Source organism: Culex pipiens, chromosome 3 (assembly GCF_016801865.2).
Source record: "Culex pipiens pallens isolate TS chromosome 3, TS_CPP_V2, whole genome shotgun sequence".
Taxonomy (NCBI): domain Eukaryota; kingdom Metazoa; phylum Arthropoda; class Insecta; order Diptera; family Culicidae; genus Culex; species Culex pipiens.
In genome coordinates, this window is record NC_068939.1 from 183573695 (window position 1) to 183598423 (window position 24729).

At 38.6% G+C, this 24729-nt stretch overlaps 2 protein-coding genes across 4 annotated transcripts in view; one reads left to right on the forward strand and one right to left on the reverse strand.

The window, feature by feature from the left end:
• The window catches only part of LOC120425767 (FH2 domain-containing protein 1), an 80924-nt gene extending 65664 nt beyond the window's left edge, over positions 1-15260 (forward strand). For 2 of the 3 annotated variants that reach the window (XM_039590375.2, XM_039590377.2), the window contains 9 exons: positions 4440-4587; positions 4745-5802; positions 8801-8901; positions 8976-9225; positions 9284-9410; positions 9468-9720; positions 9785-10256; positions 10476-10795; positions 10860-15260. In XM_039590375.2, the coding sequence (XP_039446309.1) occupies positions 4440-4587; positions 4745-5802; positions 8801-8901; positions 8976-9225; positions 9284-9410; positions 9468-9720; positions 9785-10256; positions 10476-10795; positions 10860-12982 (4852 nt within the window). In that variant the 3' untranslated portion in view covers positions 12983-15260. The remainder of the gene's footprint in view (positions 1-4439; positions 4588-4744; positions 5803-8800; positions 8902-8975; positions 9226-9283; positions 9411-9467; positions 9721-9784; positions 10257-10475; positions 10796-10859) is intronic. The other variant, XM_039590376.2, reaches the window with a different exon arrangement.
• A 5492-nt stretch (positions 15261-20752) lies between these two features.
• Positions 20753-22578, reverse strand: LOC120425777 (protein male-specific lethal-3). The gene is made up of 3 exons (XM_039590389.2): positions 22382-22578; positions 22236-22312; positions 20753-22171 (listed from the first exon to the last, which is right to left on the reverse strand). Exons 1-3 carry the CDS (start codon positions 22484-22486, stop codon positions 20794-20796), a joined length of 1560 nt encoding a protein of 519 aa, XP_039446323.1. The 5' UTR covers positions 22487-22578; the 3' UTR covers positions 20753-20793.
• Between the last annotated feature and the right edge of the window lie 2151 nt (positions 22579-24729).

Consider the following 24729-nt stretch of genomic DNA (forward strand, 5'->3'; position numbering starts at 1 on the left):
CTTTTACAACAAGTTTCCGTTTGGAATCAGATTATCTGGTTGATTCGTATCCTGTTGATACGAGCCCACCCCTCAATTAGTTTGAATCGACTTTAAAGTTGTAAATCTACGGAAACCGATCAAAATATCAAAATGTATCCACATTCAATATTGACAATTTTGGCGCACTTTCTAGTGAGTAGTGGGCATGCGCGAGCAACACGTGCTACATCAGACATCAAGGGATGCTTTGAGAAGAATTCCATTTCTCACCAATTTCACGCTCTTCTTTTGGAGAAGAGAATTGCTGCAGCTCTCGCGGAAAGCTCCCGCGCACGTGCTGCGAAGCTTTTGCCAATAACTATATCAATAGTGCGAAACGGCACAGTGAGATCGTTTGTTTTGGTAATGTATATTTTTTTGTAAATTTGCAACATGTTTGCTATAAATATTTAAATGCTTGAAAAAAAAATACAAAAATGGTATATAAATATTCGAAAACCTGTAACTTTTAAAGAAAAAATCTGATCGATTTAATGTCTTGGGCAAAATTGTAGGTACAGTCCAGACTCGATTATCCGAAGGCCTTGGCGAAATTTCACTTCGGATAATCGAATCACAAAAAAAAATCTCTGTCCTTTTTTTGATTGTCGAGATTCATACTTAATCATACTTTACCCCTAAACTGCTCTTAAGTGATTTATTTTTTTAATCCAAGATTGCGGCAAAAAAGCGGTGATGATTTTTTGTTAAGATGCATTTTTAATTAAATAGGCAATCAATCTTTTAAATTTTTGCGAAAATTGGGTCGCAGAACTCAATTTTGATGTTTGAAGCATGAAAATAAAAAAAAAAGTTTCATGGATCGATTATTCGAAGCCCCATAAAAACCTTCGGATAAACGAACTTCGGATAATCGAAACTTCGGATAATCGAGTCTGGACTGTAGTTGAAAAATCGGAAAACCATCTGTCAAAATGTACAAAATTTTACCGAATTTCAGTAAGTTTTTACCAAATTCGGTAATTTTCAGTTTACCGAACTGTTTAATTTTTTACTTTACCGAATTAGGTAAAATAATCTAAGTGTGTATGTTTTAATTTTTTCATAAATATGGTTAGGGGTAAAACCGTATCTTTTGAGCCATGGAAAAGTATGGACAATGATTTTGATAAAAAAAAGTATTTTGGAAAAAATATAAATTTTAGTATTTTTTACTTCTGTTTTTTAAATGTAAAATATAAATTGTAATTGAAAATTACTTTATACATTATTTGATAACATGTATTTTGGGAAATTTAATTTTGTGAAAAAGTTGGTTTAAAAATCGGCAAAAATATGTTTAAGCCAAATAAAAAAATACAAAAAAATTGTTGAAATCAACTGATTTCGTAGAGAATCACTGAGAAGATATTTTTTCAAGAATTTGGTTAAGTTAAACAAATTCTAACCTAAAAAAATAAGGAAGAAATGTAAATTTAAAAAAAGCCTAAAATGAAAGTACTTTTATCGAACATAGAATTAACCAAAATAAAAAAAAATAGTAACAGATTCTGACTTTTGTTTTTATTGAAAATAAGGAAAATTATTCGATTTTTACTGAAAATTTAATTTTTAGTGGAGTAGCAATGAGCTTTAGACCCTAAAGTAAGACGCAAAAATACAATTTTAATTTTAAATGGCATATTGCGAAGCTTTAGTTTTTAATGTTTCAACATTTAAATGGACACATGAGCTGAAAACTGTTTTTAGATTAAATTTTGAAAAATATTTGCAACCAACCAAACATGCTTTAAATTGGTTTTGAAATGTGGAAAATTAAAATCTTATAAAAAGCTGAGCCTTTTTGGACCTCCTTTATGGAGGAATCTGCACATATTTTTGTGATTCATACATTCATACATTTTAAACTTTATAATGTTGTTGCAAAAAACATTGAGGAATTAGAAAAAGTTAGAATAAAAGAATATTAAGTCATCAAATTATAATAAAGGTGAAATTGCAAGCCATGGTGTCGAAATTGTGTTTTGTGTGTTTGGTCCAATCCAATACCCGCTAACCGGTAGCGATATTATGGGAAAGCCATGGTGTCGAAATTTGAATGAGAAAAGAGTTTTTTTTAAATGGATTTTATAATTGCCCAGTTTTGTTTTTACAATAATTGGTTTTCAAAATATCTAAGTAATGAGGAATTTATATCGCAAAAAAACTTTTTGCTGTCTGTACATTAGAATTCCACAAAAATTGAAAATGTTTTTGATCAATCCCAGACATGCTAAGTATGATGAATATGATTTCGAAATTTTTTGAAAACATATTTTTTGCCTACTGATTTTTCGGCCTTATTTTGAAGGGGAAAAATATTTGCAACGTTCTTAGTTAGTATTCGATAATCGATGAAATGCTGTGGAATGTATGAATTACAAGCACATTCCACTGTTTTCCGCAAGTTTCTCAAGTAGACGAATACTTAATCTGGCTGATCATTAGCAACACAGTACTAAATTCGCACTAGGCAAAAATTCAATCTCTGATTTTTGGTGATTAATGCATTTGTTGAAAACACGGTCAAATTTGACCCCAGAAAAGTACATTTTTTCAAAACATTTTTTAAGTCACATGACACAATTAAAATCATCAACCCCAAGTTTTAACTAAAAATTTACGTGATCTCCCATGTAATGCTTACTTACATGGAGAAAAATCAGTTTCTCAAATCATGAGCAAGCGGGTAATAAGTTCGGAACGGAACGAACAGTGTGTTCAAATTTCATACGTACGATTTTCAAAAACCAATTTGAACATTTTACTTGCGGATCCGAATTTCATAAATTGAGGAATCGATTTTTCTCTGTATATCAAAAATGTTAAATTGGTTTAAAAATAGATTTTTAACGAATTTTTAGACCGAAGCCCTTTTAGAGGCGGTGTTGGGTCTTAGAGGACCTACCACCTATTTTTTAAAATAATGTTGCTGTTGTCTTCTTTAGAGTTCAAATCTAGAGTTTATTTTAAAGGTCCTATAAATACAATTTTCAATTTTTGCTTGTTTTGGGTGTTTTAGATCTGATTTTAGTCAGGGGTATTCAAAAAACAAAAAAAAATGTGTAAGGGACCTTTAAAAAACTCCAGAAATTTCTGATTGAAGTTTAAAAGGTTTGAACAAGTTTAGCCTGAAGAGTCAAACCATCATGCTTCTCCATCATGGAATAATTCAATGGAAACGCATGGTAGTTTATAATAAGTTGAACAAATTTTTTGTCGATTGGTGTTCATTCTACAAACCCAAACTCCCATCGTGACAGTCGCCCTCAGAACCGTGTGCCCTCCACACACGCGGACCACGATAAAAACACGCACACACTATTCTCGTGCATTTTTGCCCACAGTCAGTGGAATAGTGCCTCAATTCAGCAGCTTGGAATAGTTTTTCACAAGACGAGCACGACGACGCGACGATAGGCTCCCCACAAGAATATGACTTCTGCAGTAAGGAAAAAAGTTGACTAGCCCTCTTTCTTTCCTTTTTTCCACTTTGTGCGAATTTGGATTTTGATCGACTCTGAAGGAGGAAGAAATCAATTTCGTGTGTGAGGTGAATCAATTGCTGTCTGGCAAGCCGTCAATAGTGCGAGTTAAATAACCCTATTTTTGCTCCTCTAGGGCTAGGATTAGTCGGTGCTTAGTCGCTGTGAGTGGTGGGGGGGCTTGAAGCCATGTGCTCGTCCTAGTACGAAGGTGGAAAGGGGGTCGATCGAAGGGGATTAGTGCTGCTGCTGGAAAATGCTCGTAAAGTGTTGTAATCCTGTTGTGCAAATATTAGCACAGTACATTCGTCGTCGGCGGTGGATTTAAGGCTCACTCGAGGCGAGGGGTTTTCGGTGGAATTATGCCAAATTCGGCACCTTCGCTCAAGTCTATCAATATTTATTGCAATCTTTATCCCATAGTGGTGACGTTTTGATAGCCTAGCCAGAGGGCACAGTTTTTCGACTTTTCCTCCATTCTTTGGGGTAGCATTTTCACTCTCTCTTCTGAGTCTCTGCTGTGGGAGTGGGGGGATGGTGGTGGTGGAATTGCCGGCGGCAGCAGCACCATAAAACGAGCAAACACAGACGAACAGGAAAAAAAACTGGAACGAAACAGAAACATCATCGCCACCACCATCACCGCTACCGCCAGGCCACCAACAAAACTATGAACATCGTCCAAGAGCTGAGCGAGCTGTGCCGGAAAAAGCTCTCCAGTCTCGGCGTACGCTTTTCCAGCAGTTGAGAGCGAACTTTGCGTGATTTGTGGTAAAATAATCTCCTCCTTAGTATATTAGAGCTGTAGAGCACCACCATCCACCGTCAAATTTGAAGCAAGTTGGAGTTGAAAATTTCGCACATTCGTCGCTTGTCACATTAAAAAAATCCTCAAAAACTCACACCAACTCTCTTTTAATTTTGTTTGTGCAGGCGAATCGCCAGTAACGTGCCGGACATCGGAGTGCAAATTGACGTGTTTGACGAGCAGCGAGAATGCGACGAATCGCAGAGCCTGCAAGGGCCGGACGGAATAAATTTAAACTCACATCTTGATGTCTTCTACGCGATTCTGCGACAGGTGAGTCGTCGTTTGAAGTTGTGCCGACTCTCTGTGTGTGCAATGAATATCCAATTCAGATTTGTGGGTTGTGGGTGGGTTTGATGAGCAGTGACGATGAATTTTGATGTTTGGTGTGGCGAATCAATAACTTCTCTCTCTACGTCTTTTCGTACAGGTCGCCGGCACTCCGCAGGAGATTCCCTTTCTCAGCATCCTGCAGCATCTGCTCCAGATCGATCCGAAGGAACCGATCAGCGACATCGTGTGGGACACGGCCGAAACGCTAGTGCACCGCGCAACCCTGCTCGAGGATAAGGAAGCGTCCGTGCGGCTGCTCCGTTCGCCCAGCATACAAAAGTTTGCCTGTCCGCACTGTCGGAGCGACATCACCAGCCCAACCCGGAGGCAGTCCGTTGGTGCGCCCCTCACCCCCGGACCGGCCGCCACCGGCAGTAGTCACACGACGGCGACGACGATTCCGGCAGCACCAGCACCACCTCCGCCGCCTCCACCACCCAACTTGGCACCGCCTCCCCCACCACCACCACCCTGTGCACCCCCACCCCCACCCCCACTCATGGCTGGTGGCCCGGCAGCCTCCCGCGGCGGAGGGCCACCCGTTCCACCCGCACCCCCCGCCCCAAACCTCCTCTCCGTCAAGGCCAATGAACTCGCCCGGCCAAAAACACCCGAAGCGCCGATCGAAGTCATCAAACCGCTGCCCCAGCAAGAGACCCCAGTCCCCCGAGCCAAAATGAAGACCATCAACTGGAACAAAATCCCGCACCAAAAAGTCTTCGGCAAGCCCAACATCTGGTCCATCGTGGCCGACTCCCACCAGGACAGCCCGATGGCCGACCTCAACTGGGACGAAATGGAGGGCCTGTTCTGCCTGCAGCAAACCCAAGGTTCCCCCAAACTCGGCCGGGAAAACAGCGGCTCCGACAACACGCTCGAACGAAAATCACGCAAAGATAACGAAATCACCCTGCTCGACGGTAAGCGCAGCCTCAACGTCAACATCTTCCTGAAGCAGTTCCGCACCTCGAACGACGACATCATCCAGCTGATCCGGAACGGCGAACACGAGGACATTGGCGCCGAGAAGCTGCGCGGCCTGCTCAAGATCCTTCCCGAGGTCGACGAACTGGAGATGCTCAAAGCGTTTGACGGCGACAATAATAGACTAGGAAACGCGGAAAAGTTTCTGCTGCAATTGATACAAGTGCCTAAGTGAGTATTTTTCTCACAAACTTACATAAAATAAATAACCAATGAACCACCATGCGTCTCCATGAAAACCATCAATGATTCGATGGAGACGCATGGTCCATTAGGGTGTAATAACAAATTCGATTTTCAATCCCTTTTTGGGGTCCTAAATAACTCCCCAAGGTTTGGGTACGATTGGATAAGCTTCCACTTTGCGCAAAGCGATTCAATTTTATATGAGAAAAAAAAACATTTTTTAAGGATTTAAAAAAACCCACCTTTTATGCTACATCAAAACCGGACACGCATTCGGTTGCTCTGAAAGGTGCTCAAAACTAGTTTAAACGTGTTTTTTGCTCAAATCAAAATAAATTTAAAAAAGGGGTTTCGCATACAAAACTGAATCGCTTTGCGCAAGTGGAGACTTAACCAATCGTTTCCAAACTTTGGGGAATTGTTTGAGACCCGAAAAGAGACTGAAAAATTGCTGTGCTCACTAGATTTGTACAACATTATTTTTTCCCGTGCAACCATGCCCATTTTTGTAGATTCTTTAAAATTTTGCAAGAGATCTAATTTTTTCTATATTTTTAACTGTCAGAGAGGGGAAAAATGGTCCATTTTTCACCAGAGATATTCCGGCTTCAATGTGGGTTTTTGGTCAATATAATTAAAACTGTTTCACAGAACAATGCCGAAAATGATATTAAACTTGAAGGCATCACCATAAAACATCATCAAGGAGTGCCCAACCTAACCACATTTTTTGTGGTAAAATACCTGAGATTTTAAAAATAATCAAACAAGTAAATAAAAAGTCTTAAGGCAACATAGCTGCAAAAAAATTATGTTTTCAATACAACTTTCCTTGAAAGTTGCAGAAATTTAATTATTTATGTATTATGTTTAGACAGAAATTTTTAAAACTATTGCTTGTTTGAATTATTTTTAATCAAATTGTGGATAAATATAAAAAATGATGTTTCATAGACTGCATTAAAATGTCCTGGCATTTTTCGATGAAGATGTTTAATATATTTGATAAAATATATTGGCTTATGACACTTACGATATCAATAAAATCTGACATCAAATCAAATAGGCTTTGTATTTGGGACATATTAAAAATAAATTGCCGATTTAATTTTTCACAACTATAAAGCAATTTTTTCTATCATAATAACAATTGTACAATCACAAATGAATGAAAATATTGTTTAGATTACCTTTGAAAAATAACATTGCAGTCTTTCTTGACAGAAAGACTTTTTATTGACAGCTCGTCCCAATAGAAGCATAGTAAACTTTTTCAATAAAGCAACCTAAATCAATCTAAAATGATTTATAAGCAAAATTAATATAAGTTTTATTTTGTTTATTATTATTAGTTTTAGACACTTTACCATTGCAATGGCATTCGTGTCGTGTTTTATTTTGTAAAAATTATTTTATGCTATCGTCGAAAAAAATAACAAAATTCTATGCCAAGAATCTCATTTAAAAATGTTTTAAATTTCTTGGATACTTCTTTTTTTCTGATGCCAATCAAATTGTTGATTCTGAAAAAACTCACTTTTAATCGGAAATCATACAATTTTAAAAGAAAGTTGCACATTTAAAAAAAACAACATTTAATTGCTATCAAAATCATTAAAGCCGAGCAGAATAATTTAATACGTACTCTTAAGTTTTTTTTTTTCAAGTGTGAAAATTTGATCCCATGTTAATATTTTTCGATAAAGACACTGTACATTATTGGAAATAAAAAAATAAAAAAAGCTTTTCAAATTTTGGGAATCATTGCACAGAGATTTTATTGTTTAACATTGAAAATTGGACCAAATTGGCCGAGTTACCGTCAGTTGAAAAATGAAGGAGGTAATTGTGTAACACTTTCAACATTTTTTTTCTCAATTTTAATTCCTTGCATGGCTCGATTTGCCTGATGTAAAAAAAAATTAGAGACTTTTCTACGATTTTCGAAAAAATACTTATATAAATTGACATTGGACATACAACAACACTGTTTAAAAAAATCCAAACATCACGGATTTTAACCAAACATTAACCCTTAAATTGTTCTATCTTAAAAACGGTGCATTTTGTCGACAAAAATTTAAAGCACATTACAATTGCAAAGCTAGTTTAACTTTTTTTCAATTCTTTTAAAAGTAACAAGAGTACGGTTTTCATATTTTTAAGAAACATGATTTTTTTTAAATTTATAAATATATATTTATATAAATTGTAAATATGAAATTTTGTTTAGTTTATAACAATCGACCACTTTTATAGTTTGTGCGAACAAAGTACAATGTTTGAGATTTTTTTAATATGCACCGAAACTGACTATATGACAACCAAAGTTAAAAATCGCCAAAAACTGACATAAATAAAATATTCGTAGAGTCATACCATATAAAAAAACGGTGGGTAAGGATATAGCGATAAAAAAGGCCATCAGGTTTTCTAGAACAAAGCAAATGTAACTTTTGTAGTTTTAACGGATGATTTTTTTTTTTATCAGGATGATTCGAATATTCGAAAAGTTGATTATTTGAGGATTTAAAGATTTGAAGACTCAAAGATTTGATGATTCGAAGATACGAAGATTAAAAAATTCTAAGATTCGCAGATTCGCAGATTTGCTGATTCGAATATTCGAAGATACAGTGATTCGAATATAGAAAGATTCGACGAATTAAAGATTTGAATGTTTGAAGATTCAAAGCTGATCCGATGATTCGAATGTTTGGCAATATGATTCGAAAGTAATAATATCCAACGGAATTTCAGCACTGACTAAAGACAAAGAAAATCTCAAATAAAATTGTTGAATTTAACACCAAATCTAACCATGAAAATGGTTAAAAATTGAATTTCCTACTTTTTCGCAAGCTTGTGATTTCAGGTGTTAAATATAAATGGAGTTTTTAAACAGATTTATTGATTTCTTTAAGTAGAGATAAACTATTGCCAAACTGGCCCCAATTTCTAACAGCTTTTTTGGTTTCCCCAGCTACAAGTTACGAATCGAAGGAATGCTACTGAAGGAAGAATTTAAAGCAAATTTAATATACTTGGAGCCAAACATCAACGCAATGCTGTACGCGGGTGAAGGTAAGAACCCCTAAAAATGATCAAGATCAAACCATTTCTCCAACGACTACTCTCTCTCACCCTGAACTCTCCAGATCTGATCAACAACAAAGCGCTGCAGGAGGTGCTGTACATGGTGGTGGTCGCCGGCAATTTCCTCAACTCGGGTGGCTACGCCGGGAACGCGGCGGGCGTGAAGCTGTCCTCGCTGCAGAAGCTCACCGACATCCGGGCGAACAAGCCGGGCATGAACCTGATCCACTTTGTGGCGCTGCAGGCCGAGAAGAAGAACTGCGAGCTGCTCGAGTTCCCCGGCCAGATGTCGACGCTGGAGAATGCCGCCAAGTATGGCTTGCTTCTAATTCTAGCTGATTTGGTACTAACAGAAGGTTTGTCATTTCAGAACGACGGTGGAGCAAATCAGCAACGAAATCAACGCCATCGACACGCGAATCAAGAAGATTAAGCGCCAGATTGAGTTACCCAAGACCGAAGAGGACATCAAGTACCAGATGGTGGACTTTATCAACGTGAGTCTCTTTTGAGTCGAATGCAACAGGGTAGATATTGAAACGATTCTTCGACAGGCCTCCGAGCGGGACATCGTGATGCTGCAGAGGGGACTGAAGGAGCTGGAAGCGATGCGACTTCAGCTGGCGGACTTTTTTTGCGAAGACGTGGGGAGCTTCAAGATGGAGGAGTGCTTCAAGATATTCCACAACTTTTGCGAAAAGTTCCAGCAAGCGGTCAAGGACAACGAGAAGCGTCGGGTGCAGGAGGAACAGGCGTTGGTGCGGCGGAAGCAGCGTGAGGAGCAGCTGGCACTGAAGCGGAGGCAATGTAAGCAATACTTTAGATTTGAAGGAAGACTTGAAGCTGATGTTTTGGTATCTCTCAATTTCAGCGAATCAACAACCCGGAACTCCGGTGTCGGACTCGGAAAACAGTCTACTCCTGCTGGATCCCTCCCAGTACGACATGCGGTACAGTCCGGCCATGTCCCGGCGGCGGATAGGATCGTTCACGAGCAACGGAGAGCCGGTCATGCTGCGGGAAGACTGTGCCTCCCCGGACATCACTCCGAACGGAAGTCTGCGCCGGCGGCGAAGTCGGGTGCTGTCCGAGGAGGACGAAGGTAATCTCATGGACTTTCTGCGCTCGTCCGGCCACGAAAACGGAAGCCGCGAGCGCAAGTCCGTATCGTCGTACGGGGGCAGCCTGGACCGATCGTGGGCTCGTCGAGCGCGCTCGGGCAGCGGTAGCAAGAAGCGTCCGGATCTACTGAACGTAGACTTTGGAACGGACCGGGAGCGGCCCAGTTCGCCGTCGCCGTTGGCCGAATCGAAGCCACTGCCGGTGGAAGAAAACAAACCGAGGTATACTTTCAGATTTAGCTTTAGCACTTTCTCTCTATTTTTTGTCGAGTTGAGTCTAGTGCAGCTTGCGTGTGTGTCTCTCTTTTGAAGTAAGTGACTAACCAAGTTTCGTATTTCGGTCTAACCCACGGGGGAAAACGGTCTCTACTTCAAGACGAGAACCCAGCTTTGTGTGCGCTAATCATATCTCTTTTGAATGTTTGTGGCTTATCGGGGTAGAATTTCCAGGGAATGGCGCCAAAAGATCGAGTCGTGGCTTCAGGCGAACGAGGCGGACGAGAAGCAGAACGACGACTTCAAGAAGAAGCGAAAGCTGCTCTCGGCAAACCGACGATCGTACGAGACTGACAACGAGAGCGATCGCGGCGGTAGCAAGCTGGACCCGCTGCCGGAGGAGAAACCACCCGCGATGACCTCACCCGAGCAACAGCCCGCGTCCGGACTGGCTACGACGAGCTACAAGCGTGTCTACCAAGACTGGAAGCCGTCCAGTGCACTCGAGAAGACTGATGTAGTGGGCACGATGGAAGCTATTGCAGGTAAGGAGATCGCCATGGGATCCGCAATCCAAATCCAGTCGCTCAAATTTCGCTCTTCTTTCAGATGCCGTCCCAACCTCCCCGGACAAGTCCGCGTGGCGCAAGTCTAGTCTCAACAGCCAGGAAGATCTGGACGCGCGCCGTTACCGAAGGCAGCGATCGCGGGAGAACACCGCGCCCAGCTCGAACCTGCAGTCGATCCTGGAGGAGGACAAACGCAAGTCCGTAATCCAAGCTCTAGGCGAACGACCTCCGTCCGATCGGCTCCAGATCTACATCCGCCGCGGCTCGGACAACGGATCCCAACCGGAGAGCACAGTCACCTCACCAAAGCAGCCAACCAGCGGCGAAGAGAACAAACAGTCCATCTACATCCGCCAGACCGGCAACGATCACCAACAAGCCACCAAGCCAAAGTCCAGCTCAGCGCAACCGGCTGAGAAGCAATCCTCGATCTACATCCGACCAACTAGCGATAATACTCCGTCCACGACCATCTCCTCGGTCAACTCATCCTGCACCAGCACCAGCAGCAACAACCAACTGCCGGAAAGCGCGGGAGGAGTGGTGGCTCCACCTCCCCGAAGAGCACGCCGTACGCACCACATCTACGACGAAAAGACCAACAACAAGATCGAGATCGATTCCGACAACATCGAAACGCCACCCTCGATACGAAAGAGCTTCAGCCGCGATCGCGATCAAACCGTAAGTTCGGCCAACTCCTGTCGCAAGATTCACGACACCAAGAGCTCGGAATCCGATGCCAAGACTGCTGGGCAACCAAGTGGCCAAACCGAGCAGGAAGTGCTCGGCGACGGCCAGTTCGATCGGTTCTCGTTGACACGCCGAACGCGACGCTTCAAACGACCCGTCGATATGAGCAGCGGAAACGAGACTACCTCACCGGAATCCCTGCCGGACAATCCACTGCTCGCGTCGTCCTCGGATGTGCCAACCGTACGAAGTCCCGTCGTGGCGGCCGTCGCGGAGATTGAATCTACCGAGAAGCAAAAGGAGCTCAGACTGAAGCGTTGGCAGGACAAGCTGAACAATCCCAGTGTGAGTGACGATCGAGGAAAGGGATCGGAAGCGTTGGCTCGAGCGGCTCGGACCGGCAGAAACTTGAGTCGAATTAGCCAGGAAGATGTGAGGAAAGCGATCCGAAGTTTAAAGTCGCCGACGCCCGAGCGAAGCTGGAGTCCGCCGAAGGAGATTGGCACCGTGAAGCTGATCACGCACGAGCTCAACGACGAAGGGTTCGAAGAAACGCAAAGCCTCGTTTCGGACACTCCGTCCCACGGGAAGGACAGTACGTCGTCGTGCAACGATTACGGCTCGGACTCGAAGAACAACACCAATACCAAAAAGGTCGTCAAATCCGTCGAGAGTAGCCCGAAGAGGCAACTTCCGGTTCGGGGTGGTTCGACCCTTCCGAGCATCCTCATCACCAAGAACCAATCCGCATTGGAGCGCAGCAAATCGCTGAGGGGAACTCCGCCCTCTCTAGTCAACAAGAATCTGTTACCACGTCGAACGAGTTCGATGCGAAAGTCCGAATCGCCGCTGGCCGGCGGCACGAGCTCACCGGCTGCCAAGCTACAGCACCAGCTGGACGTCGAGCGAAGCAACTCGCGCACATCGCTCCGATCGTCCCGTTCATCCCTCAGCAGTGCCGTTTCGACCAACACCGTCAAAAAGGTGCCATTACGTCCAAAGTCATCCCCGCTGACCACCGGCACTTCCGGTAGCACCCTCTCCGCCCTGCCCACGTCCTCCCTGTCCCTGCACAGTTCCCCCACAAAGAGGCCACTCAGCGCCAACAGCACGCGAACCCCGCTCTCCTCCGGAACACCGGCCAGCCGAAGCAGCTCCAGCGGGTCGAGCATAGGCCCGAGCGCGGTAATCGCTGCCGCCAAGAAGCCCCCGCTCAAAACCGCCATCGGACCGAGCACTAGCTTTAAAGAAAACCAAAATCAAAACACCGTTCGCAGCCGGCTGCAGAGCAAAACGCCCAGTAACACTAGCATAGCCAACTCCGGCGGCGGAGCGTCCTCGACGTCGAGTGGGTCCACCACGAGAACGAGCTTGACGTCCCGGACGGCTCCGGCGACGAATGCCACGTCGCGAACCGGTGGCTTTATGCGACCCACGACTTCCAGTGCCACGAAAGTTAAAGGAAAGTGAGGAATTTTCACAGCAGCCATATTTGTTTTACGTTTTCCGAGCAGTTTTCTAGGAAATTTTCCATCTTTTTGTACTTTATCACGTATTTATTTCATCCAAAAAGCTATTGGCCTATGCACGAAGTGATTTGTTTACTTTTTTTGACTCTCCCCGCAAACGTCAAACCATACAAAACTGTTGCCGGATCTTTTTCCGGATCTCTTCCGGAAGATCCGGCAGCAATTTGTATGGATTTGACCTAAGAGCATTTTTCTTGCTCATGCTATGATGTCGCTGGTTCAAAATCTGGCTCCGCATCGGTTAGTCGATTGACTACTCTTGCTCGTTTGATGAGGTTGCCGAAAAATGTGGTGGTATTGCTTACCTACGTCAGTATTTAAACGAGTCTTTGCGTCGCAACTTGGTCGGCGGTGAAATTATGACGGCGGAATTAGTGGACTGTAATCACTGTCTTTTGGGGACGATTCCAGCAACACAAAAATCACGTTCAATTTTCACTTATTTTAAATTCTAGCACAAATGAACAAAAACTTCCGCACTGCACGCGGTCCGCGAAACGAAAGCGAAAAATTTTGACAGTTCGACCTTTTGTGTTTTTTTTGTCAGGTTGGTAGCGCAGCGTGCACGCTGCATGCAACTTGCCAACTTTTGGGTCAAAATTAAACTTTCTCGTTCTCAGGTCAAAATGAAGACGCGTTAAAGTGTTTAAAAAGATGGAAAAATTTCTTAAATGAAAAACTGCTCTTTTCTCAACAATTTCTCCAGCGAAAAAACTACAAAATTTCATCCCGCACAGTGCCGGACCGGCCTGCATTCAGAAGCAATATCTCCGTCCATTTAATTTGTACTGACCCCTTTCTTAGCTCTTTATACTCAATTCTAACCAGTTTACACACGACACAAAAGGAAATAAAGGTCCGGCCTCGTTTACAAAGCGGCTTAAACTAATCAAATAGTAAAACGAAGAAGAAAAAAAAGTTTCGACGCGCATATTTTTCGAATAATTTACAAGAAATCAAACTCGCTCGCAAAGCACAAGCATCTTCGGAGAAGGAAACAAACAAACAAAAAACTGTAAGCGAAATGTTAGAATATTTATATATTTGGTATATTAAGCTGTTGTTTAGAGCTCAGTAAAAAAACGAGTGCGCGCATGTTAGTGACATCTGAAACAGTATTTAACTTATATTTGAATCGCATCGTTACAAGTCAGCCGTTTAATCGAAATATCTTGAATAAGAAAACTCACGTTAGCTTTCGTAAGCAAAATATACAGTTGACTTAAAGCGCAAACGTGTATGCTAAACAATAATTAAAACCACTACACAACACACACACAACTATTTAACGTTAGAAACTCAAAGTATTTATTTACAAAAAAAACAAGCGCTTTTACATTCACGAAATGTTCGGTTACGTGAAGCGGGAAAGTTGCACACGCGTGTTGGTAGAAAATGGCGCGAGCGCACAAAAAGAAAAGTTAAGAAACCAAGGCTCGTCAATGTGACTAAACACACAAGTTAGTTTGTATATCTAATAAGTTGAAGCTAAAAAGCGGTGCAATCGTTTGAAACATCTCCTTTAACTCTCTATCTCTCTATTATTATGCTTTATTGGATGTCCTTCTAGTATAATCGGAAAACAAGAGCAGACAAAAAAAAAAGTTCGTTACAAAGAAGACTCGCGAGGAGCAGCAGTATATCGTATATATATTAAATTATTTAGAATCGAAAGTAACTCTAATGCTAAGCAATTGTTCGATGGTACTACCGGAAGCAAAAGAAGAAGAAGAAAACAAACGTAACGTGTAACGTTCATAAATAGCTGTTAGAAACAGTTGAAACTTCCCCCCCATTCACACAACCAAGTAGATAGTTTACGACTAAAAATAAGCGAAATCTAAAACCAGCCAGACAGACATCTACACAAAATGCGTATCGATCCCCAAGTTATGATAAATGCCTAGAATAGACTAACTCATTCCTTCCAAACTAACGACAAACGTCATGTAAATTGTTTTTTTTTTTTCTATAGAATATAAAATGTATCTGGTTTCGGAAAAAGCGACATTTAAATTAAAAAAAAAAACATTTTTGGGTATAAAGTAAACAAAAAAAAACATTCGGAAATAAAACCTTTTGGCGGAAAATAATCTAAATTTAAATCGAACTGAACAAATCGATATTAGTTATTGAGATATACTAACTCACAAACAAATACTACTAACAGTATAGTCGAGAAGGGATCGAGGGTGTGAACGGTCCGGAGTGGTGCGGAAAAAGAGAGCGGAAGAGAAAAAAAAACAATAACAACCATGTTACTGGGACAAGTTAGGCAACAATAAACAGACAGACAGACAAACAGAACAATATGTTTCATGAGATTGTATAAATTTTAGTAATTGAAATACACTTTTTTACGACGATACTATGGTCACGCGGGCGCTGTTTTTATTCATTCTATAACAATCCGAATTACTTAAAAAAAATTGTGGAAATAAACAAAAGTTACTTTACGGATACGGAACTCTCAGATCAAGATCTGATATCCAATATACCAAGATATCCAATGTTCAGGACTTATCATAAAAAAGTATCTTTTTCTTAAATCATCCAACGAATAACACCAAAATTTTCTTAAAAATTAATTCCAAGATTATCAACAAAGTCTTTGAATTTCTTAGCGTTATTTTTTTATTTCTTCAAATTCATAAAATAAAAAAAAACTAATTCTAAAAAAATCACAAATATTTTTTTTTTAGATTTCTTGAATTGAGCATGAGCATGAGCATGAGAGACCACCCATGGTTGTCCTTCTCCGTTGCTGAACAGGACCGTAATATCCTATCAATACAACTGACCATACACTTAATCGATCTAATGGTGTTTCCCTTATCAACAGCATGTATGAATGCGTTGAAAAGGTAAAACATCAAGATCATTAAAACTAGATCTGAAGCAAATAGGTTACAGTCATTGGCCACCAACGGAGCCCGCCATGTCAGTTTGTAGATCTCGGGGGGATTGGGACGGGAATGTTAGTTAGCACAGGTTGCTACAAAGGGTGGGTTCTATACGATATCCACACCCCCACGTGTGCCGGAAAACTACTTCTACTTGGGATTTTGTTAGTGGGAAAGGGTAATGGCCAGGATTCATCATAAAGGATGATGATGCGACCCAATAATCAATAAATTTTGTTTAATGATGTGATGTATTATGCATTCTCAAGGCAAACAGTCGAAGGATGCGGATGAGATTATTCCCGGTTATTTGGTGTTGAGTTTAGCATAAATGATTCAATCTTAGACAGCCGGCTGTGGAAAGATAAAACCAAATAAAATGCGAAAACGCGAAACCGCTCGGACCGAAAAACACCCACAATCGGGGGGGAAAAAGACGGAAACGGCAACGAAAATCCGGCTTGCTGACCGCGACGCGAACCGTTCAAATTCTCCAAAGCAACTGTCAAACATCCCGAAATCACCCGGGTCGAAATACACACACAATCGGGGGGGAAACAAAGACGGAAACGGCAACGAAAATCCGGCTTGTTGACCGCGACGCGAACCGTTCAAAATCTCCAGATTTCTTGAATTCTCAAATTACTGTTTTTTTAATTTTCAGCATTCTTAAACGTTTGAAAATATTCGTGAAATTAAAAAAAAAACTCAAATCAAATATTTCAAAACCATTCGGCAAAAAAATCAAATATCTCAGTTTTAAGTTCAAAGAAAAAACTAAAATAAATTAAAACAAATAAATGTTTAATTACTAAAATTCTTCAAGTTCATTATTTCCAATTGATTCCAGAAAATAATGAAATCCAAAAATTTCTTTTATTTTATTTCTGTCAAATTTGTTTTAAAAATCATAAAGTACCAAAATTCTTTAAGGTTTATAAAATGGACTTTTACCTTAAAGTTCGTAAAACAGCTAGAATTCCTAAAACAAAATACAAAATTTCTCAAATTTCTGAGTAGCTTGAAATTTATGCTCTAAAAATTCATAAAAATCCTAAAAGCTTAAGACTAATAAAAATCAACAAAAATATAAAATTTGAAACGGTGAAAATTTTACGGTGCTAAGAATTGTGACAGCTCTTGCATTTCCCGATTAATTCCCTTAAAACGATTTACTTCCATTCGTGTTAAACTACGACAATTCGGTCCACAGTTTTTTTTTTTTTTTTTTTTTTTGGTGCTCGAGACCATGTTGAAAAAGCAAGAAGGGCAGGATCGCCAGTTCATCAGTTGGTTGTAATCATGAAGATGCCATCGTTCCTGTCCCAGATGCTCTTCCAGCAGCTAGAATTTACCGTCCGTCATTAGCTGATCAAGTCCAGAAGTCTCAGAAGAATTGCGAATCAAGTGGTTTTTTGATACGTTTGAATACAGCTTGAGCTGTAGAATCCTAATTTGGTGAGATCATTCCTTTTCATTAATCATTATTTACCAGATGATTTTTCCCTTATAAATACGATATTATATTCTATTAATCAAATGATATATCCCTATAACCCTTCCCTTCCTCCAAACCCAATTTTCTTCCCCCCCCCCCTCTCGCCATCACCTAAAAAAAATATTATTATGCCAAATTTACACTAACACACCCAACCACAACTGATCCGGAGCGTTTGGTACGGTATGTCCACGCATCCTTCCTCCCCTGTTGATTCTGTGAAATGTGCTCCGTTCACAGAATCTGTCTCTGCGGTTAATGCAACGCAGTAGGCCTGGCCGCTTTAATTTTTGCTTTACATCTTCGGGGTAACTCAAGTGTACTGCAATAATTAATATTGACAAGAAAGAACTTGGGGCGTTATCTAACCACAAGTTCTTCCAGGATGCTTTCTTCGGACTGGCTACGCTTGTGTTCGATTAGATTAGATTAGATTAGACAAAAATATAAAAATTGAAACGTTCCTAATTTTTTTAATTCAGCTTGAATTCAAAAAAAAATGACGCACCTAAAACTAAGGAATTTCTTAATAATCCAAATTTCTTAAAACTCTTGAAAATTATAAATTTTAAGTTTCCCAAAATTTATAGAATTCGTAAAAAAATATAGCATAGCATAGCATTGGTGTCTACCCGTAGTTGCTACTCTGTTATTGACCAGGACCTCCAAGAATTGCTCCGTGGACCACAGATGAAGAGTAGGAACCAATCATCACCACTTCGCAACTTTCAAATGTCCCTATCATGCTAGCCAATCACAGCGCCGGCCACGACCAGTGGTAAGACACGGGGGAAGTGGATAGGAATTTTAGTCCGATACTTGAGTGATGAAGACCGCTAAATCAGCTGCGTCTTCGACAAAGTATCATAGAATATAGAATTCGTAAAAAAATATAATTGAAAAACCCTAATTTTCTAATTTTTTTATAATTAAATACCTAAAATATTAAAAATAAAAACCTAAACATTTCAAAACATTGTAAAAATCCTAAAATTTCGGAAATTCTTATAATTTGAAATAAATCTTTAAATTCTTATAATTAATTTCAAATTGCGTTAAACAGTTTAAATTCCCAAAAAATAGAATTATAAAATTCCTCGAATTTCTGAGCAGCTTGAAATTTATGTTCTAAAAATTCATAAATTTTTTAAAAGCTTTAGGCTTATTAAAATCAAAAAAAAATCTAAAATTTGTAACTTTTCTAAAATTCATTTTTTTCCAATACCTTGAACTGAAAAAAATTAAGCTCCATTTCTTAATTATCCCAATTTCTTGAAACTCCTCAAATTTTTAAATTTTAGGTTTCCCAAAATTTTAAGAACTTGTAATTTTTTTTTAAATTCGAAAAAACCTAATTTTCAAATTTTCCAATTTTCCAAAATATTGTAAAAATCCTAAAATGTCGGAAATTCTTGGAATTCGAAAAAAAATCTTTACATTCTTATAATTAATAATGTTTTTGAAATTACCGATTTTTTACCATTCCTGAAAAATCGAAATTCAGAAATCAATTAGAAATACCTTAAATTCTTAAAACTCCCTGAGTTCCATAAAAAAAAACAAAATGTCAACAATATCAAAATTACTTAAAATTCTAAAAAATCTTTAAATTCCTGAAAAGTTCTTGAAAAAGCTATAAGATAAAAAAAACATCTTTATATTCTTATAATTGAACATATTCTCAAACTTCCTGAATTTCTAAAAAAAAAACTAAAAACATTAAAAAACTCTTAAATATCTCGAATTTTTAGAAAATTTACAAAGTTCTATATTTTTTTTTTGTTTTTTTTTTGGGAGGGTGATCCAGCCGCACATCGTTGATGTTGAAACCTCTAAACTGGGCCCTCGTCCTGTCACGTCCGTCAGTAGTCTTGTCGTACATTACAACTAGAATCAGATCTGCCAATGAATTAGTACACTTCGACCAAATAAACACTGACGCTGTATGGATCTGACTCTAGAATAAATGCACAGTTGAGTGTTATTCATAAGTCCAAAATGTTCAATTATTCATTTAAGTCCAAATATTCATTTGCTAACTACTTTGGATTGAAAATCTAAACTTTAATCTTAAATCCTCTAAACTTAATGTTCAAAACTAAACATTCCTTTACCTGTTATAGCACTACTTCTATCAAAAAAATAAAAATTTATGAACTGATATACAAATAGGATAGAAACCGCGATTTGAAAAAGAAATGAGCATTTACGTCAAAAAATCCGTAGTTCCTCGATTCGCAACAATGGTCGATACAATCATAATCCGAAAACCGTTAGTTCAACAGATCAACGAATTTTGTCCGATATCATTACATTGTTGATTGATCGAGACTCTATGGACAATTTGACATAAAAGAATGCCTAGTATTCTACATCAATCAAAGTTTATTGACAGCATTACTTTAACTTAACTAACTAACTAACTTTAACATCAAATAGATTTGTAAAGGATACAGATTTATTTTAAATGCTAATGCTAAGCAACAACACAATTGTACTATCCTGAAGTCCCAACCTAAATCCAACATTGTAATAGTGAGAAGTCACAGAAGCAGCGGTGTCTTGTGCAATTGTGATATTTTCACTATCGGAGAACTACCTAGTTCACGAAGACAGCTTATCGGTCAACGCTTAAGCCCTGGGACTGCGGCAAAGCGAGTTCTCGTAGCATGAAGTGGTGTCCATAGTGCTTATAAAAAAGAATGTATACCCAAATTTTAACTAATGCACTAGGATCAAATCATGCCCCTTGACTTTACAAGGCCCAGGGATTTACAAAGTTCTATAATTTGAAGGAAAAAAAATATGCAGCAAGTTGTAAAAAAAGATTTCTTTAGCACTTCATCCAACGTAGATTACCGAGTTGGATAAATACGACGAGTGCTGAAAAAATCAAGTTTTGCAACGAGCCCTTTACAACAAAATGTGCGCTTTTCTTACACCGAAGTGTTTTTCAAGTAAGTTTTTCACTTTTTCGTTTGACACTTTTCAGTTTCAGATCCGGATGGTTTGACAACAATCGATGTCAAACCATCGGGGCTCAGCTGAAAAAAAGCACTTCCCAAACACAGACGTGACTTTCAAGTACCATGCATGCATATTGTTTTTGCAGAGTTACTCAGCAAATTTTAGAATTTGGCTAAATAAATTGTAATTGTAAGGTAATGTGGATATGAATTATCAGTTGAATAAAATTTAAATAAATTAGGAAAAAATCACTTACCTAACAAGATGAATCTTCTTCACAGCTCACTTTCTCACATCTTCCATTCAAAGGGAAGTTTCTTTCCAACTGCACAACACTACACACTTTCCATAAAATGCATCACTTTATTCCCGCCGGAGACAAACTCACATCAGTGCCGTCTCCTCGACCTTCACGTCCGACAGCAGCGGCCCGGCAATCATTCCGTCGTCCAGGTTCTCCTCCTTGATCCGGATGCAGGAGGCCGTCGTTTTGTCGCTGTAATTGTGCCGCCCGAACCACTCCTCGTGCTCCTCGATGTAGTCGGAGAAGCAGTCGAGGAATTTCAGCAGCAGTTTCAGCTTTTCGTCCGCGATGTTCGTGACGGAGAGGAACTCGGGGAGTTTGACGATCATGCGGGCCAGGTGGGTGGGGCCGTACAGCATTGAGGGTTCGGCGGGGGCGTCGGAGGGTAGAATTTTCCAGCCGAATACGTCCTCGAGGATTTCTTTGGACTGGTAGGTGATGGTTATGCCCGAGGGGAAGGCCGTTTTGAGCAGGGAGAAGGCAAGGGCTTGGGAATTTCCGGGGGAGAGCGTTTCCGGCTTGATGAAGCCAAGTTCCAGCATGAATTCGTTTTCCTCGTTTTTGTGGGAGCGGAGCCGGCGACGACGCTTTTCTTCCTGGGCGGCGTTGAAGCTTCCCGGGAGAGATGGGTCGACGTTGTCCGTGCCGGGATCGGCCGTGGGAGATTCCAGCTTGACTGTTAGGAGATCGAGTGAAAGATTCGGCGATGCGATGTAGGTAAAGTTGGAGAGATATTCGTCAGAGAGGACCAGCTCGGCCTGTTGGCGTTCTTGCGGGTACAGAAGGTAGTCCTTGAGGGTAAAGTCAAAGTATAGTCGTAAGCCATCGGCCACTTCCTTGCACAGTTCGACGTTGGTGCGGATGGCTTCGTAATCCTTGGTTTTCTGGTCTCCTTTCTGGAACAAGCTGTTCCGTCGTCGCATTTTAGCCTGTTCCTGGCCCAAATCGAACAGTTGTCGGATTGTGTAGTGACGGACAAAGTTCTCCAAAATTGTAACGATCGGAAGCTTAACTGGAATCTCCGTCAAAGTCCCCTCCGAAATCATGCGATAGTCAAACTCGAGAAACTTCTTCAGCTTGTCCCCGACCTGGAGATAAACTTTGTCCTCCTCGTGGTTACTTTCGACGGAGCTGCTGTTGCTGTAATACTCCGTGTCGACGTCAATTGACGCCGCTGGCCCGTCAACCTGAAACTCGGAGTCATCCCGGCTAAAGCCATTACTGCAAGAGCTTCCCTCCTCCGACAAACTCGGTCCCTTCAGCGCTCCATGCCCCGTCAAACTCTCAATTCTCGCGGTCAAACTCTTTTCCCTTTGCTTTTTACGCTCCTTCCGGTAGAGGTAGGTTCCCTGGTGCAACTGGGACTTTTCCGCCAAGTCCTTCTGAAGCTGCCGATTCTCTTCGGTGTCCTTCAGAATGAAATCCTCCCCAACCTTCCGATCCCACGAAGAGTTCCAACTGCAAAAAAAAAAAATCATTTAGCGTAGTCCCACGTCAAACCGGCTAGCCGGCCGGCACTCACCCTTGAAAGTGAATCAGATACTCAATCTTGCCATTCAACCGGCCACGTTTGTCCTTTCCCTCGCAGACCTCCAGAACCTACGAAATTCAAATAATCCCGCATGAAACTTCCCCAAAAACCGGAGAAAATACTATTTTTGTTTTTACCTTTGAATCGTACAGAACCCGCGCTTTGTTGGGATCCGGCTCGTAGCAGAGCACCTTTTCGCCATCCATAAACTTGTACTTGTGGCCCCGCGTGGACACCATCATGTGGGAATCAATCTTGAGGCCGGTTTGGGGGGAAAATTCACTTTTTAAAAGAAATTTGCGGATTTTTTACTAAACTGCGCGACACAAAACAACGCGTCCCGGACGTAAACAAATCGGGCACGCTTAAGCGAAATCAACCTTAGTTTGGGTAAATTCTCGAGCGTTCGTAAAGGCCGTTACGCTCCAAGATAAAAATCGCAAATCTGCTTTTTAAAAATGAGAATTTTGCAATTGGGTACTAAAGCCCTATGTAAATTTTTGTGTACAACGGTAAAAAACACTATTAAAAACCATTTCTGATCACTTTTTTTTCATTTTAATGCAAAAAAAATATTGACAAGACAACATTTTTTCGATGGATCAACTATGGTCCCCTTGGAACGAGCTGTCAAGTAGGAGCTTTTCTGTCAAGAAGGACCGCAAGGTTAATTTTTCAAAATTGATTTAAAAATCCATTTTAAACTCTTTGTGGTCGTACAAAGGGTCATTGTACTCAGAAAAATAAGCTTTATCGCTGTGAACAATAATATCAGCAATCTACGCTTCATTTTAGGACCCAATTTTGAAGTTTTGACTTTAAGTTTGCATTTTTTTTTATGTTAGGAATTTAAAGAATTTTAAAAATTTTAAGAATTTTAAGAATTTTAAGAATTATAAGAATTTTAAGAGTTTTAAGAATTTTAAGAATTTTAAGAATTTTAAGAATTTTAAGAATTTTAAGAATTTTAAGAATTTTAAGAATTTTAAGAATTTTAAGAATTTTAAGAATTTTAAGAATTTTAAGAATTTTAAGAATTTTAAGAATTTTAAGCATATTAAGAATTTGAGGAATTTTAAGAATTTTAAGAATTTTAAGAATTTTAAAAATTTTAAGAATTTTAAGAATTTTAAGAATTTTAAAATTTTTAAGAATTTTAAGAATTTTAAGAATTTTAAGATTTTTAAGAATTTTAAGAATTTTTTAAAATTTTAAGAATTTTAAGAATTTTAAGAATTTTAAAAATTTTAAGAATTTTAAGAATTTTAAGAATTTTAAGAATTTTAAGAATTTTAAGAATTTTAAGAATTTTAAGAATTTTAAGAATTTTAAGAATTTTAAGAATTTTAAGAATTTTAAGAATTTTAAGAATTTTAAGAATTTTAAAAATTTTAAGAATTTTAAGAATTTTAAGAATTTTAAAAATTTTAAGAATTTTAAGAATTTTAAAGATTTTAAGAATTTTAAGAATTTTAAGAATTTTAAGAATTTTAAGAATTTTAAGAATTTTAAGAATTTTAAGAATTTTAAGAATTTTAAGAATTTTAAGAATTTTAAGAATTTTAAGAATTTTAAGAATTCTAGAGTAAATTTTCAAAACAACCTATCCCTCATGGGTTTCCTATGCAGATAGGACCTTTTGAAAATTTAATCGAGAATTTTAAGAATTTTAAGAATTTTAAGAACTTTAAGAATTTTAAGAATTTTAAGAATTTTAAGAGTTTTAAGAATTTTAAGAATTTTAAGAATTTTAAGAATTTTAAGAATTTTAAGAATTTTAAGATTTTAAGAATTTTAAGAATTTAAGAATTTTAAGAATTTTAAGAATTTTAAGAATTTTAAGAATTTTAAGAATTTTAAGAATTTTAAGAATTTTAAAAATTTTAAGAATTTTAAGAATTTTAAGAATTTTAAGAATTTTAAGAATTTTAAGAATTTTAAGAATTTTAAGAATTTTAAGAATTTTAAGAATTTTATGAATTTTAAGAATTTTAAGAATTTTAAGAATTTTAAGAATTTTAAGAATTTTAAGAATTTTAAGAATTTTAAGAATTTTAAGAATTTTAAGAATTTTAAGAATTTTAAAAATTTTAAGAATTTTAAGAATTTTAAGAATTTTAAAAATTTTAAGAATTTTAAGAATTTTAAGAATTTTAAGAATTTTAAGAATTTTAAGAATTTTAAGAATTTTAAGAATTTTAAGAATTTTAAGAATTTTAAGAATTTTAAGAATTTTAAGAATTTTAAGAATTTTAAGAATTTTAAGAATTTTAAGAATTTTAAGAATTTTAAGAATTTTAAGAATTTTAAGAATTTTAAGAATTTTAAGAATTTTAAGAATTTTAAGAATTTTAAGAATTTTAAGAATTTTAAGCATATTAAGAATTTGAGGAATTTTAAGAATTTTAAGAATTTTAAGAATTTTAAGAATTTTAAAAATTTTAAGAATTTTAAGAATTTTAAGAATTTTAAAATTTTTAAGAAT

What these genes read in the sequence shown, in the direction of transcription:
- LOC120425777 (XM_039590389.2), bottom strand. Translation starts at nt 22,486, where the DNA reads ATGATGGTGTCCACGCGGGGCCACAAGTACAAGTTTATGGATGGCGAA. An exon ending in GGGTTCTGTACGATTCAAAG is followed by an intron (nt 22,313 to 22,381) that starts GTAAAAACAAAA and finishes TGAATTTCGTAG; the next exon opens with GTTCTGGAGGTCTGCGAGGG. An exon ending in TATCTGATTCACTTTCAAGG is followed by an intron (nt 22,172 to 22,235) that starts GTGAGTGCCGGC and finishes TTTTTTTTGCAG; the next exon opens with TTGGAACTCTTCGTGGGATC.